The sequence below is a fragment of the Hypanus sabinus genome, chromosome 8 (assembly GCF_030144855.1).
Source record: "Hypanus sabinus isolate sHypSab1 chromosome 8, sHypSab1.hap1, whole genome shotgun sequence".
Lineage (NCBI taxonomy): Eukaryota > Metazoa > Chordata > Chondrichthyes > Myliobatiformes > Dasyatidae > Hypanus > Hypanus sabinus.
Window position 1 is genome coordinate 71,432,930 of NC_082713.1, and position 16,968 is coordinate 71,449,897.

The window sequence follows — 16,968 nt, forward strand, 5'->3', positions numbered from 1 at the left end:
TGTGAGACTTTTGGAAGCAAAATACTTCCCAGTCCTCCAGACCTTGATCGAGCACACCATATATTTACATCTCGCTCAGCGGATGGCCAGAGACCACGTCCAGTGATAATTCACCTCCAACGTTACCAAATCAAGGATTTACTAATTAAAGAAGCTCGCCAACATAAAACGCTTCAATATAAAGGTCATACTATCTGTTTAGTAGAGGACTATGCAGCTATGAGTTATGAGTCAACGTGCTGAATACAGAGGAGTAATGAAAGTTCTCTACGATCGTGGACTTTATCCGTCTCTCGCCTATCCAGTCCGGCTCCGAATCAAGCTTAGGAACGGCGATTTTAAACGTTTCGATTCGATTGCAGAGGCGTAGACCTTCATTGATAGCCTATCTGCTACTTCGAGTTCCTCAGATACGATATGATATGTTTTTTTTTTCTTTTCAGCCTTTTTCGTTTCTGTTTAGATAACGGTTATTTTTAAAAAAAATTCTAATCTTTATTTCTATCTTTTTCATTATCCATTTAACTCAATATATTTCAATACGATGGGTTTCTATTTTTTAGTATGGGCATTTTCATTTTTCTTAAATAGTGCTGATTGTGAAACTATGTAATTAAGACACGTCTTAAAGGTCTTTGGAGACTATTTCAAAATGGAATCTGTGTCGCAAGAAAAAATTGATATCGATTCATGAAGTGACAACGTCTTTGAATGGTTTTTTGTTTTTCTTTTCAGACTTCAATCTCCAGTTTTTACAAATCTTGATATTTTCTTTTTAAAACTTAAAATATAGCTGTTGTCGCATCTATTTAACTAGTAGCTTAATTATGTTGCATTGTCCTACTGAAGTGTATTTTTCCATTTTCTCAATTTTAGTTTCTATCTTACATAATTTTAGTTCTTTAAAGGTGATGATTTTTTTTTCTCTCCGGTTAGATTATTTTAACCTTAAGCAGCAGTTGATGCTGTACCATTAAACTCAGTTTTGGGTTTGGATCAAATTCCTCTCGAATGGATTTTTCTTTGGTGGTTTTATTTTCCTGTGTTTCAAGATTCTATTTGTGGGTTTTTTTTCTTATTTTTATGATTCGGTTGGATTACTTACTTTGACGTTAAAGTTTTTTTTTCTGTATAACTGAGTTTATAGATGATCTTTTTTTCAGTTTATCAGCTCTAGCAGGAAGGTTGGGGTAAAGTTTTTTTTAAGACCAATACACTTTAAGATTTACAAACTTTGAATGTATTGTTTTTTCTTGTTAGGGTAAATCTTTGTTTGTAACTTAAGGCTTTTTGGTGTTTATTTCCATTACTGTATCAACAGTTGGAGCGGAGATAATTAAGATGTTACCTAATTGGAAGTCCAGTAAGGGGTTAGTTTTTCTCAGGGAGAGCTTGCTGCTTTATATTTGCAGCTTTCTTGTTGTAGGTTTAGAGGGTGTGGGTGGGAACTCCAATGCTAATATTATATATGGAATTTTCACATATTTGTACTATACAGGATGTAATTTCATCCTTTTTTTTCCTTCTACACTTTTGCCCCAGAATTACATATAAATTTCAGATATGGTTTAATGCCTGCAATCCTTTTTTTTCTTATGTTCAATGGCTAGTCCATTGAACTTTGTCAACTGGAATGTTAAGGGTTTGAATCACCCGGTTAAAAGGGGGAGAGTGTTCGCACATCTTAAACAGCTTAGAGCAGAGGTAGTCTTTTTACAAGAAACACATATTCGTCACTCAGATAATTCTCGTCTTGTGGCACTATGGGCAGGACAACACTTTCATTCAACTTTTCAAGCCAAGGCGAGGGGCGTTTCAATTCTTATAAACAAAAATGTTTCTTTTGAGCTTCATAATATCTGATCCTAATGGTCATTATATTATTGTTTCCGGGAAACTTTATAATACACGGGTGGTCTTAGCCAACCTTTACGCTCCTAACTTGGATGATGTAGGGTTTTTTGAACGTTTTTTTTCTTCATTGCCAGAACTAAGTTCATACTCTCTTATATTGGGTGGTGACTTTAACTGTTGGCTGGATCCAGTTTTGGACAGATCTTCTTCTATCCCTAGACAATTAATTTAATCTTTTCTTTCTAATTATGGAATATCTGATATTTGGCGTTTCTTTCATCCACATGAAAGAGATTACTCCTTTTTCTCACAAGGTCACCACACATTTACTAGAATCGACTGTTTTTTAATTGATAATCAATTGATCCCATCCGTCCGTTCTTGTGACTGTAAGAGTATATTGATTTCAGATCATGCCCCACTTACATTGTCCAAAGTTCTCCCTGGCCTCCCTCAAGTAAATAAAACACTGGCGTTTTAATCCGACCTTGTTGTCGGATAACGACTTTGTAAAATTTACGGAGGATCAGATAACATTCTTTTTAAATACCAATGCACTACCTGAAACCTCTAGTCAGGTGGTTTGGGATGCAATGAAAGCATATCTAAGAGGTCAAATAATTTCCTACACAGCAAATTTGAAAAGAAAGACTCACAGAGAACGTTTAGAACTGATCAATCAGATTAAAGCTATAGACCAATTATACGCCCAGGTCAAGGATCCGGAGTTATATAAGAAAAGAATGGAACTTCAAACTAAATTTAATCTTATTTCTACTTATCCGATTGAACGCCGACTTTTGGGCAGTCGGAGTAAGTTCTATATTCACGGGGATAAATCTGATAAGTCCTTAGTTAACCAACTTAAAGCAAAACAACACATCACTAAAATTCGAATGAGTAATGGGAATATTAGTGTGGACCAGTCTGAAATTAATGACACATTCAGGAATTTTTACTGTCAACTTTACACCTCTGAATCCTTTAATGGTAATACTACTGTTATGCAATTTTTAGATAGTTTAAATATTCCTAAACTTTCTTCTGATCTTAAACATAAAATGAATGAGCCATTATCCTTAGAGGAAATATCCTCTGCTATTTCTGCTTTGCAGCCTAGTAAATCTCCTGGTCCTGATGGGTTCTCTACAGAATTTTATAAATCATTTTCCTAATAGCTCTTATCCCAACTTAGTTTAGTTTTTGCTGATACTTTAAACAAAATAAATTGCCTGGATCATTTGATGAGGCTTGTATCATTCTTAGCGAAAAAAGGCAAGGATCCATTAGAATGTGCTTCATACAGGCCGATTTCTCTAGTAAATATAGATGCAAAAATTTTAACTAAAGTTTTGGCCCTTAGGCTGGAGACTATTTTACCCTTAATTATCTCTGAGGATCAATCTGGCTTTATTAAAAATCACCTTCCCTTTTTCAATATTAGAAGTCTTTTTAATATTCTATATTCATCTTCATCAGGGACCCCTGAATGTGTTATCTCTCTTGATGCCGAAAAGGCGTTTGATCGGGTGGAGTGGCACTGTTTATTTGTGGCTTTAGAGAAATTTGATTTTAAATATAATTTTATTAAGTGGATTAAGTTACTATATTCCCAACCAATTGCATCAGTTTTGACTAATTCCCAGCAATCCCAACCGTTTGATCTTAAACGTGGCACCCGACAGGGATGCCCTTTAAGCCCTCTGTTATTTGATCTGGCTGTTGAGCCATTGGCAATTGCGTTTCGCAGTTGAACTGAACTGACTGGGATCTGGAGGGGCGGTTTTGAGCACAAAGTTTCTCTATACGCCGATGATTTGTTACATTTTATATCAAACCTTTCTTTGTTGTTTTCACTTCTCAATAAATTTAGTCAGCTATCCGGATACAAACTTAATCTACAAAAGAGTGAACTTTTTCCGATAAATAAGGAAGCACAAGAATTAGAATTTCACAATCTCCCTTTTAAAGTAATAAACAATTGTTTTACTTATCTTGGTATTATCGTAACAAGGAACTATATTGAAATTCTCATCGAACAGTCAATTAATCTTTCAAATTTTACAAAACAGAGATTAGCACAGTGGTCACCTCTGTCCATGTCTTTAATTGGGCGAATTAATGTAATTAAAATGTATATTCTCCCTAAATTTCTATACTTATTTCAATCTTTACCTATATTTATTCCTAAAGTTTTTTTTGATTCTTTAGAACCTGACAAGCATTTGACCCCGGCTAAACAACAAACATTGTCTTTTGCCTCTTTTCTAGCCAGATGAGCAGTACTCCTTAAATGGAGAGATGTAGTTCCCCCTACCCATGCTCAATGGCTTAGGGATATTATGTCTTGTTTGGATCTCGAAAAGATTCACTATTCACTTTCTAATTCGGACATAAAGTTCCACAGGGTGTGCGGATCTTTTCTCGAATATTTTCGTAACTCTCACCTAGGTTGATAGGTGTTTGTTCTTTTTTCCCTTGATAATTGTACCCTACATTTCCAGCTTTTTTTTTACTTTTGTTTTTTTCTGATCAGGTAGCAGGCTGCCCCCCTTTTTATATTACAATATATAGTTCTGGGGTAATAAAAGTGTATCTCATATAGTGGTTGGCTTGGAGTTGGATAGGTGATGGATTGGGTGCTTTTCTTTCTTTTTCTCTCTTTTTTCCTTTTTTACTATGGGTGACTTGCTCATTTGTTAAGACAAGTATTATTGTCATTTTTGTTTATATGGCAATGATCCTTCTATATATATTATTGATTTTATTTTCTTCGTTGTAGTTTGTAGAAAATTATAAATATAATTTAAAAAAATATTATCATTCTTATGTTATGAATGCACCACAGCTCTGAGGGGCCGAAGGGGCGGGGGAGCCCCCTCCTTTGTGAGAATCGCAAGAGCACTAGTTGGGGGGGGGGGGTCAGTAGACCCAGGAAATGGGAGAGAGAGATGCGCTGAATACCTCGTTCCACCGCGATGCAAAATAATGCGACATTGACCATTGTCTCCTGGAGACCACGTTTGTGGATTGGCAAGCCCTCGGGCAAAGTAGGCTGGTTGAGAGAGAGATTGCCTCATCCCAACCTGATTGACATCTGAGACCCCGTGAGGAAGTATAAAGGAGGGTCTGGGGGAACACCCCCTTCAGACGCACCAGAAGACACGCTAATGATCCCGTAGTAGCGGGAAGCCATTTGAAGGAAGTCACGTGCGTTCGATTCCATTGCTGGAATCGGTGACTGGAACCACGGAAACCAGCGTTTAGCTAACAACGGGGAAGCCCGCTCCCCTGACTCAACGGATTCGCTTCATAAAGACCCTGGCAAGTTTCTTTTCTCACCAATCTCTCTCTCTCTCTCCAACAAGTGAAAACCCAGCGGTACCCCCCCCCCCCACCAAAAGCCAGAAGCCTGCAGGAATTTGAGTGACTTTTATATTTCCATCGGACAATATATTATCCCCTAGACAAACGATCGAGCTGTTTCTTATTGATGGTTATTATTAGACCCGCGCTTTTAGATTGAGTAGTGACTATGTATATTATCTGAATGTTTGTATTAATCTTATTTTTGTGTCCCTTTCATAAATAAAGACTTTAAAAAATAGTACCATCAGACTTCAACGGACCTCTCTATCTTTGCTGGTAAGTGATCCAGTTACGGGATTTCGTAACACTTACAAAAGGGGTTGTGTAAATTTAAATTCTCCCAAAGAAAAGGACCAATGATGCTAGGTCAATCAAATTACCATAACACGATAATTTAGCTTAAGGTATTAAGTGCCATTGAACTTAGGCACGTCGATTGGATCCAGATTCTGATTAACCACAATCTGATTTATTGAAAATTTTTTAAATGATACTTTGTTTTATTTTTGCATACAATTGTTGACAACATCAAATAAATATGCCTCATTTCTGAGTTGAATAAATAATTTCCACTGAACTCTACCAGAAGGGTACTTCTGAACTACATCCAAATAAGCTATACAACTAGAACTCTGCTGAATAACATGCAATTCAATGATAAACATCTATTAAAGCTGATACTTTTCCTAATAAAAAATTTTAAATCTTTATTGAAAAATGAAGGAAAAAGATGCATACTGTTTTCTACTGTTATAAATTACTGTGACTATCCATGATTTTAATTTTAAAACTTTATTCTCTATTTATATTGGTTCTTTAACTTCAGAAAGACTCTCAAAGTACAAATATTAGGACTGAAGGATTACACATTAAGAACAGCCTGAAGTGTTGCAGAAGTTTACTGATTTTATTTTTAAGTAAATCCATTTGTAGCAGTTACTTGAAAACAAATCAAAACTGCTAGGAGACTCAGCTAGGGTGCTCGGCAAAGTATGACAGAGAAAAAGGTATGTTCAACCCTTTATTATGAAACCAGCTAAGGCAAACAAACTCATAGCAATAAAACAGAAATGAAACTAAATTAGCGATACAATGGTCTAATGGTGATATTAGTTTCCGAATAGTATAGTGTTCCAATCAGCGATCTAGTTAGCGTTCCAATAACGTCCCATTTAGTATATTTAAGCAATCTAATAACATTCCAATTAACAGTAAACAAAAAATATCATTCCCTGTGGCTTACTCGCTTTCCACTAAACACTGAAGAAACAAGAATGTGCAACTATCCTTATTTGCTTCTACCACTCCCCTATCCACATGACAGATTACCATAATAAATGTGCCACAAACTACCATACAGACAGAAAACAGATACAAGGCTCCAACAGACAGAAAATAAATGCATGGCTACTACACCAGTTTGTGATATTAAAGCAACAAACATTTCCACTGTCAATCAAAACACTTCAAAATAATTTACACTAATATAAACAAGATATTTACCTTTTCTTATTTTCTCAGTTGTCCAGTTGCTGAGGTATTCTGGGAGAATTTTACCCATGTTTCCCTTCTCTGGAAATATCTGGATCACTTCAAGTTCCGTATTTTGTGCTACAAATCAACATATTATGATTTTTAAAAAGTATACTTGGAACACCTAAACTTTCCAATACACAACCTTTGTCTTTTATTAGCTTTAAGGCAATTTTCGGTTTTGTCCGATACTAGTAGGGCCATAAAAGATAGGAACGATAGACCACGAAGCTCCTAGATCCATGATCTTCTTGTCATTCAGTAAGATCACGGTTGCTCCAGCTTTTCTCAAGTCCACTTTCCTGATATAGTCCCACTGACTCTTGATCACTCTATTGATTAAAAAATCTCTGAGCTTTATTGAAAGAAAACACCAAGGCAATAAAACCTGAGAGCTGTTAAAGATACAGAACTCAATAAACAAGCAAAAGAAAGTTGACAAAGAATACTGCAGGGTATAGATCAAGTGGAAATCTGAGTGGAGAAAAGGCAGATGGAGTTTAATCCAGATGAGCGTGAGGTGATGCATTTTGTCAGCTCAAATCCAAGAAATATATATTACAGGATTGTTAGAATCACTGATGTACAGAAGGATCCCGAGCTTCAAGTGTACACTCCCTGAAAATGGCAAATACAAATGAATAGGTAAAAAAGAAATGGATAGATGGTAAAGGACAACAGTATACTTGTCTTCATTAATTGAGGTGTGAGCCGAAAAGTTGGGGAGCTGTGTTTGCAGCTCTATAAAAGTTTAATTAGGCCACATTTGGAGAACTGTGTACAATTCCGGACTGCCACACTATAGGAAGGATGTGGAGACTTTGGAAAGGGTGCAAACATGGATTTAGTAAACATGGATTGTTTTCTCAGTAGTGTCATAAGCTAAAAGGGCATAAAAGCATATAAAATTATGTGAGGCATGGATAGGGTAAACAGTTTGATACTTGAAGTCTTAGGTTTAAAGTGAGAGATGAAAAGTTTAAGGAGATTCACTAGGCAAGATTATTTTTCACATGGACAGTGGTAGGTGTTGCAGCCAGGGGAGATGGTGAAAGTGGATATAACAGCAATGCTGATGAGACATTTAGACAAACACAGACTGGTAGGGAACAAAAAGACATGGACTGTGTGAGGGCAGCTGGGATTAATTTAATTTTCAGTATGGTCAGCACAGACATCGTGGACTGACAAGCCTGTTCCTGTGCTGTACTGTTCTACATTCTAAAACAATTCCAAGGAATATATTTAATACAAGACAGTGCTTGCTGAAGTCACTTCCACCCACACTACCATTCTCTTCCAAATCACCTTAAATGGGGGGAAATATTAAAGTTTTTGGGAAAAGAACACAGAACTAAGAATATTGCTTGGTTCTAATACAGATAAACAACTTCCAAATGGGGACAATATGTTGTGACGGCCTAACTAAAAATTGTGCATGTATGATTGTTTTATTAACTTATGGAATAAATAGCATCCATTGTTTCTATTGGATCACAATCAAATATTCCCAGAAGCAATAATATTTTATTGCCCAGCATTTCAGTAGAATTTTTATGCATCATTTGCAAAACACCATTCTGAAAAGCCTCAATATCTGCATATATTAGGCCACAGATTTAGCCAAGCCTATACTGAAAGGAGTATTAATGCCTTATTTGCTGTTTTTAGAGAAAACTGTCATTCCTGCACCTAGTGCTGTCCAGACACAGAAAACTCTACAAACCTCGCACACATGTGGACATTGATTATCACTCAAACACTAGACAGTTGAATCACGGAACACAAAGCAGCTTTCACACTTTTCAATACTGTTCCAGATTTGTTTAAATTTTCTTTCTATTTCTTACAATACCACTATAGAGTTACATTTAAGATAGTGGTATGCTTCAAGGTCAAAGCAGATAATTAAACAGAAAAGGGACTGACAGGTTTTACGGCAAAGGGAATTAAACTATCAGGAGATCTGCCACAGCTATTTTAAAGCTGTTAAAGAAAACAAAAGCAGGCATCTTTCTGGCAAGAAATACTAAAAAGGTTCTAAGAAGAGATGTTACTTGAACAGCAGATAGCACCATTCTAATATATCTAGATCTCAGCTTGAAAATCTCTCGTTGTCAGCAACATGCAGACCATGAAAATAAGTATGCGATACTGATTGGTTTAAACTTGAGTGCATTCATATTTGCTAATGTTGAGCTTTTCATCCAGTGGATGTGAATTATGATCAGTGTAGCAATAAGACTGTCCTGAGGCTATTTAAGTGATCAAAATTTAAAACTTGGTACTGTAAGAAATGGAACAAACTCACTTTCATAAAATATTGTGTTCTGCAAAGTAACTCAAAAGTACCTTCTGCTCTAGATTTCTTACTGAAAATCAATGTATAAAATAAATCCAGCCTATCTCACTTGAATAAACTCAACAAAGGCATACCACGTCTTCCCAAAGCACAAGCCAATTCGCTACCCAGAAATCCACCACCAATGATTACAACAGACTTCACATTTCTTGAAATCTTTTCCAATGATTTAAAATCTTCTATCTGTAAAAGAAATTTAAGGTGATTAGAAAAATTTGTTTACTTCCCTAAAAGAAAAAGCATAACATAACATTTTTTACTGGCATTCAATTTCTTCCTCCAGCACTTGCAGAAGACATACATGACAATGTCTTTCCCAACCAGTGTCTCTGCTGAGTATGTTCCAGGGTAGTTACAGCTTAAATCCAGTATGTGGTTCAAGCTGTTTCAAATATATCAGCAAGGACCATCAGTTCCCAGTTTACTGTGAATTCCAAATCGTACAGCTGCCATGTATATAGCTGTAGTTACAATGCTAGTTTAGAGTTGATTGTCGCCAAACCAGTGTTAAACCGAAAATATGAAGTAGATTAGGCAGCATCACTGAAAATAAACAGTTTATATTTCTGTTTAGAAAGTTTGAAGTTAGTAACTCATCAGGGGTGATTGATAAGTTCGTGGCCTAAGGTAGAAGGCGATGAATTTCTGCATAATCACTCAATGAGTTGACCTGCATGTGCATGTAACGAGAGCTGTATAACTCATCTCCTTCTACCTTAGGCCACAAACTTATCAATCACCCATCTGTGGACACTTTCTGGAGGTCTAAGATCCATATGCTCCATGACTACTGGACTAAGTGTGTAAATGTAGGAGGGGACTATGTTGAAAAATAAATGTGCTAGGTTTTCTAAAATCAACTCCTTCTACCTTAGGCCACGAACCTATCAATCACCCCTCATACTTACTATTCTGTATTGCATTAAAACATGGAGAAAGTTTGTTTCAAGGAAATCTCAGAGCATTCCATTTCCAAGATAAGATGACCTTTGAATCTCACAATTCAATTATTTACAACTAATTTTGCAATTTCAAATTCACATTGGAGTATAATTTTGTTCTCTACTTGCAATTTAAGATCATTTATAATATTTGATTGCTTTCAATATGATCTTAACACTGTTTTAGATTAAAAATTGTTATGAATATGAATGTTATAAATGCTAATTTGAAATTTAATATGGATGGGAATGCATTCCACTGTCAAAATTAAAATAACAATGAAATTCAAGGTTTAGCTTCAGACTCCATTAGTTTCAAAAAACAAAATCACTTAGAAATTTTAGTGATGAGAGGAAACAACTAACAAAATTTATGGCAAGAATGTCTTCAGATTATGTACTTGTGAAGCGGATTCAACATTAATTTAATTTGTTAAAAGTTGATAACAAAAGGTTACACAGATTACACAAAGGAGGTCAATCCAGAAAACATAACTAAATGCAACATAGAAGACATGGAAAAGAACAGAACAAAATGTCAATGTCAATGGAATGCAAAATAAAATCCTTTGACTGTAGGATCTGAAAAATGAAAACAAGTAAGATTGACAGCCACCATTTTGTAGAGGAAACATCTGGTTTACTTTAAACATCAAGAACAGCTATTAGAACTACGTCGTAAAGACTACACTCATAAGTACTTCAAATGCATTGATTTATTCCCAACTAACTATGGAAATTTTCATGGGTTCAACCAACACCTTTCTCTGTCATACACGGAACCACTTTCATTTTAATCCTATCTAGGTCTCCCTTTTCATGTATTTTTCCAGTACTTTGATGACTGAATTGGGACTGCGTCCTATACTCATACCTTTTTTAGTTAATTTCTAACGTAGTTTAACTTACACAGTCTGTCTCTGACTCTTGCTTTGCTTTCCTTGACATCAATCTCTATGATGAACGTTAGCTACCAATATCCACCCTAAGCACACTAGGTTACAGAGTTACTCTGCTAGATTTCCTCTTATTCTGCTTTGTGCAAGGCCTCCATTTCAGTTTCTGCCAGCTCCCATATTTCTACTGTATCTGTTCTGACATTATCCTCCACACTAATGCTGCCAAAGTTTGTTTCTCCTTTCTCCTCCATTGTAGTTTCACCTCTACCAGAGCCAACAAGGCTTGAATAGCTGTTCCACTTCCTATATTTCTGCTCTCCTTCTCTCCCAATAAGGATTCCCCATTGTCCTCACTTTCAGACAATAAACCTGAATTTTTCAACACTACCAATGTAATGCCATCAGCAGACACACTGCCACTCCTTCCTTTTCAGCTGTCTGAAGGAACTAATCCCTTTGGGATTTTCTGGTTCCCTTGGATATATACAAATACTCACTTTTTCTCACCCCCCCCCCCCAACAACAGTTCCAAACTATTATAGAAATAGACCTAATTATTTTACCTGCTCCATATGTGCTCCTGAGAACTCAATTTTTCTAACTAATGCTGTCACTTACACTTCTTCTAATTTAGTTATTGCATTCTGTCTCCTTCACATTGAGACATCTCTATTAAATATCTCTGCTCAGTTTCTATTGACTGAGTTTCCAGTTATCTGTTAGTGTAATCCTCCAACTCATTCCTACTCTGACTTGCCTTTGGCCTCCTGCAATGTTTCAATGACATTCAGCAGAAACTCATGAAATAGAACTTAACCTTCTCTCTGTGCACATTACAGCTTTCTAGACTGAATGAATTCAACGATTTCACATAATCAGCCATGCCAGCCTTGAATTTCCTATTTCTAGCACTGAAATCCCACCCTGCCATTTTTTTCTTCTTCAGGCAACTTCACATTTAATTTGTCTCCCCATATTGTGTATCACACAAATGCACCATGTTTTCATTTGCATTTACTTGCCTCTTTCAACCACCATCATGTTTTCTAATTTCAACTCAATCACACACCGCTTTTAGTTAATCCTGCCCCTTTCCTGTCCTCTGCAATGTAAAACTTGCTTTATTTTCAGTTGTGATAAAAGAACATTCAGGTAAACAAATTACACTTTGCTTAATATATCCGCCCAAACCAACTGTGAAAATTGTCCACATTTTGTTTTTATAATGCAAAATCTAATGATAGGATTATCAGCACATGCAATCTAGCTAATTTTACAAATTATTTAATGACGAATGTTTTTCTGAAAGCAGAAGTCACAGTCTGTAAAGAAATTAGCTTTATCTGTCATGTATACTTTTGAAAAATCCAGTTAACTGCTTTGTTTGTGATTTTCTGGAGGCAGCCCACAGTTGGCTTTTAATGCCATCAAAGCATGTCCACAACTTACTAACCCTAACTCATACATCTTTGGAATGTGAGAGGAAAGTGGAGCACTTGGAAGAAACCCACATATATCTACAGATTAGAGATTTTTTTAAAATCTAAACTTCATACATTTCCTACTAGGCCAGCCAAGAACATAATAAACGTAATTTTTTAATTGAAACCTTTTGAAAATGGCTGAATATCATATATTTATGATCTGTTGTCAGGACTGAGAATGGCTCCTTTAGATAAAATTAAAAAAGATTGGGAAAAGGATCTACAGACTTCATTATCTGATGAGACATGGAGGGCTCTTTTCAAAATGGTTAATTCTTCATCATTATGAGCTCGTCATTCCCTTCTACAGTTTAAAGTAGTACACAGGGCTCATATGTCTAAAGACAAGTTCTCTCGTTATATTGCAGATATATCTCACTGTGACAGATGTAATAATGGAGAGGCTTCATCAATTCATATGTTTTGATCATGTATGAGCCTTGAAAGATATTGTAAAGTTGTATTCCAAACTTTTTCTGTACTTTTTAAAGTTAGTTTTAAGCCCAATCCTTTAACTGCCTTATTTGGTATTGTTGAGGAAAGAGTTATAATTTTGGAGCCTTCTCACTCGCGGGTACTGGCTTTTATTTCTCTTATGGCTAGGAGGGCAATCTTGCTTAAATGGAAAGAGGTTGCCCCCCTACACATGCTCAACAGTTATGTGATGTTATGTCATGTTTAAATCCAGAGAAGATTCATTGTTCGATTTCTGAATCTAATCAAGATTTTCAAACATTATGGGGACCCTTCCTGAATTGTCATTAAAATAGAGATCTAGGCTATTATTATAAAACAATATATGGTAAAGTACTCCTTTTTTTCTCCTTTTTTTAAACCAACCAGCTTTGTCTTGGTAGGGGGTATAGATTTTTTAAATAATATAATTAACCATACTATTGTATTTCATCATTCAATTTATTTTATTTGATTGATCATCATTATGGGATACCGTAACTGTATCAGTGTGATTTATATACAGTGCATTTTGTGCTGTTTTATTTTGATTTATAATAAGTCTCCTTATGAATTCTGTATTTGTGTATATGAAACTTAATAAAAATATTGGAAAAAGAAAAAGAAACCCACATGATCACGGAGAGAGCATACAACCTTGAAAATGGAATATTAGTTTAGCTACACAATTGAATTGAATTGTAGTTCTATCTTTAAACCAACTCAAAATCAAGTTAGTTTCCTTCCCTCTTTGTATTGATTCCATCCATTTTGAGGAGATAAAGTAGTTTTTTAAATGGTGCATTACTGCAAGATTTTGGCATTAAAGGCAGAAAATATGAAGTGTGAAGTGATGACAAACTTCTATAGATATGGAGTGGAGAGTATATTGATTGGCTACATCACAGCCTGGTATGGAAACAGCATTGCCTTTGGTCAGAAATTCCTACAAAAAGCAGCAGCTAGCCCAGTACATCACAGGTAAAACCTCCGAACCACTGAGCACATCTACATGAAACAGTCATAGGAAAGCAGTATTCATCAGAGATCCTCACCAACCAAGTCATGCTTGCTTCTCGCTGTCATCAGGTAGAGGTTACAAGAATCTCAGGATTCATACCACCAGGTTCAAGAATAGTTACTACAGGTTTGTGAATAAAAGGGGATAACTATACTCACTTGCTCTATCATTGAAATGTTACTACAACCAATGATCTTATTTTAAAAATTCTATCTCATTATCTCATGTTCTTGTTATTGATTGCTATTTATTTATATTTACATTTGCATAGTTTGTTGTCTTCTGCAGTCTGGTTAACCTTTTGTTAATCCTGTATTTACTATTTTATAGATTTGCTGAGTATGTCAACAAGAAAATGAATCTCAGGGTCGTATATAGTGACATACACGTACTTTGATACTAAAATTTACTTTGAACTTTGGTGCAAAAGCAAAGTTAGAGAAAATTTTGAATGGTGAGAAACTGGGAGAATATTGATGCTCAAAGACTTTGGTGTCATTTAATGGTGTAACGAGATTTGAGTACACAACTAAACATGCCTGACTGTATCATTTAGGGCTTTAATGAGATCATAGTTAGAGTACCATGTGCTGACTACATTTCCTAAACTATAAGAAGTGCTCTCGACAGAGAGGACCAACAAAAATTCACTAGATTGGGTCCAAATTAGGAGATATTAAGTGGACCAGACCTATATTTCTGGAAGTTTAGAAGAACTTAAGGAGAGCTCCTTGAAAGCTATAAAATTTAATAGGGCTCAAGAGCCCAAATGCAAAGAGAACATTTGCCCTGATCATGGAGTCAAATGCTAAAGGATCAGAGTCTCAGAAAATGGTGCAGGCTATTTAGGTATAACACGAGGAAAAAATTTTCCTCAAGTTCTACCCTAAAAGTCCATGAGCAACAAGTCATATATTGATTCAAAACAGATTAAGGGAAATCAAGACATAAATGGATAATTGAAGATACTGAGGCCAAAGAAAAATAACAACCTTACTTGATGGTTGAGCACGTACAAAGGACTGAAGAGCCTATTCCTGTTTCTACATCTTCTGCTGTTTATCCTCAACAACTTCGACTGCATCCAAGAGCATCACAACAATGTAGCCACATCACAACTCTTGTAATATTTTCTCTCTTTCTTCAACTTAATACCTGTTAATCTTCCTTTATCTCCTTGGCTGTAACTTGAATGGCCCATCTGATTCCTCTCTCTTAAGACATTATTAATATGTAGTAAAACTAGCTGCATTCCTTAATATGAATTTATTAGAAAACAGATGGTGCCTATACTGCCTTATAGTTCCTAGTAGAGCAATCCTTTAGCCCTATTCTCACTCTTCATTTCCCCTGTACCTAAAACTCATTCTCTTTCACATGTCCATAGCCCATCACTTTGATCCTTTTGTCATTTACAAATGCTATATGAAATTTACTGTAGCATTCAACCTAACATATCACGGCTTTTGTGGATGTGAGAAGATTCTGCAGTATCCAGGGGAACCATTTGTGGCCACAGGGAGAACATATAAATTTCTCATGGACAGCAACCAATGAGGTCAAGGTTGAACCAGGTTCCTGAAACTAAGGTAGCTGCATTAATTTCTGCATCGCATACCATGAACTCATTAGCCTCAGATTAATTGCAGTCATATAGGTCATATAATCAGATCTTAGAAATGACTATAGGTTAAATGAATTCAGCAGGATTCAATGCCTCGGCACTTTATCTCTCAATTATGATTAGTAGAAGTGAAACAATAAATAACATTGTTCACTCTGTGCACATCAGGTCACATTCTCGTTACATGTCTTGTTTTCCATCATTCTTTTACAATTACTAACTCTATAGAATGAGCTACATGTACAGTGTGGTACATGAGAAATAGTACTGAATGTGTTGCGAAACTCTAAGGCAGTGATTGGTGCACAGATTTAATCACAAAAATCTGCATCTAATCAAACTTATAGCTTAAACCTCACAGTTTAAATCTATGAGATGTGTGCCTATATGTATCAAAAAGATACAGATTTGAATGCCTCCTGATCTTCCAGTATTTAATATATATTTATTATATGAATTAATATTTCAATTAACATCTGAGAAGGCTTGGTGGAAATGTGAGTGATAAGGGAATAAAGAAAAGCGAAGCCCACCTCCCTGAATGCTATGAAGAGCCTGCTGGAAGTATGCACAGGGACAGATTATGCACAGCAGCAATACACCTCAAGGGCCCAGCTTTCTTTGTTTCATGCATGGCCAAGCAGGCAGAGATTTCATGTCATAGCTAGAGTCGGAAATGGGCTCTTTAGTCCACCATGTGCAAGCTGAGCTCACCTATCTACAATAATCCTAGTTACCTATATATGGTTATATCCTTCTTTGTTGTGCCTATTTAAGTATGTCTAAATGTCTCTTGAACACAGTAATTGTACCTGACTCCATCACCTTCTCCGGCAGCAAATTCCAGATATCAATCATCTTGTGTAAAAGAATCTTTAACATCAAATCCACTTCAAAATTCATTCCTCTCATCTTATTTAATATCCCTATCATGGGATAATACTCCTAACTATCTATCCTCTCCATGCCTCTCATTATTTTATATATAGCTATCACATCGCCCTCATTTTCCTTTGCTCCAGGAACAACAAATACAATCCATCCAATCTCTCCCATTACTGAAGCCCTCTGTACTAGGCAAGATGCTAGTGAATCTCTTTTGCACTCTCACTAGTGCAACCAAATTCTTTCTACAGTGTGGCAAACAGAAATGTGCATATGAAAACTCCATGTGAAATCTAACCAGTGTTTTGTGAAGTTGCAATATTCACTCCTGCTTTTATACTCTATACCATCTGTTCATCAATATTCCTTAATGCATTTACTATATGTCTTACTTTTATTTAACTTCCCAAAATGCATTACCTTGCACTTGGCAGGATTAAATACCATCTGTTGTGTGACTATCAACTGTGAATTATCATCCAGGAAACTATCTTTCCTTTTGCGATGTAAGAAAAGAAGAGCCTATAAGTATCCATCTGTATA

General features: G+C 35.8%; 1 protein-coding gene across 2 annotated transcripts in view; it reads right to left on the minus strand.

Moving 5' to 3' along the window:
• Positions 1-16,968, minus strand: part of aifm1 (apoptosis inducing factor mitochondrion associated 1) — a 68,217-nt gene that overhangs the window by 9,594 nt on the left and 41,655 nt on the right. For both annotated transcript variants that reach the window (XM_059977324.1, XM_059977325.1), the window contains 2 exons: positions 9,193-9,301; positions 6,727-6,834 (listed from right to left, as the gene is read on the minus strand). In XM_059977324.1, the coding sequence (XP_059833307.1) occupies positions 6,727-6,834; positions 9,193-9,301 (217 nt within the window). The remainder of the gene's footprint in view (positions 1-6,726; positions 6,835-9,192; positions 9,302-16,968) is intronic.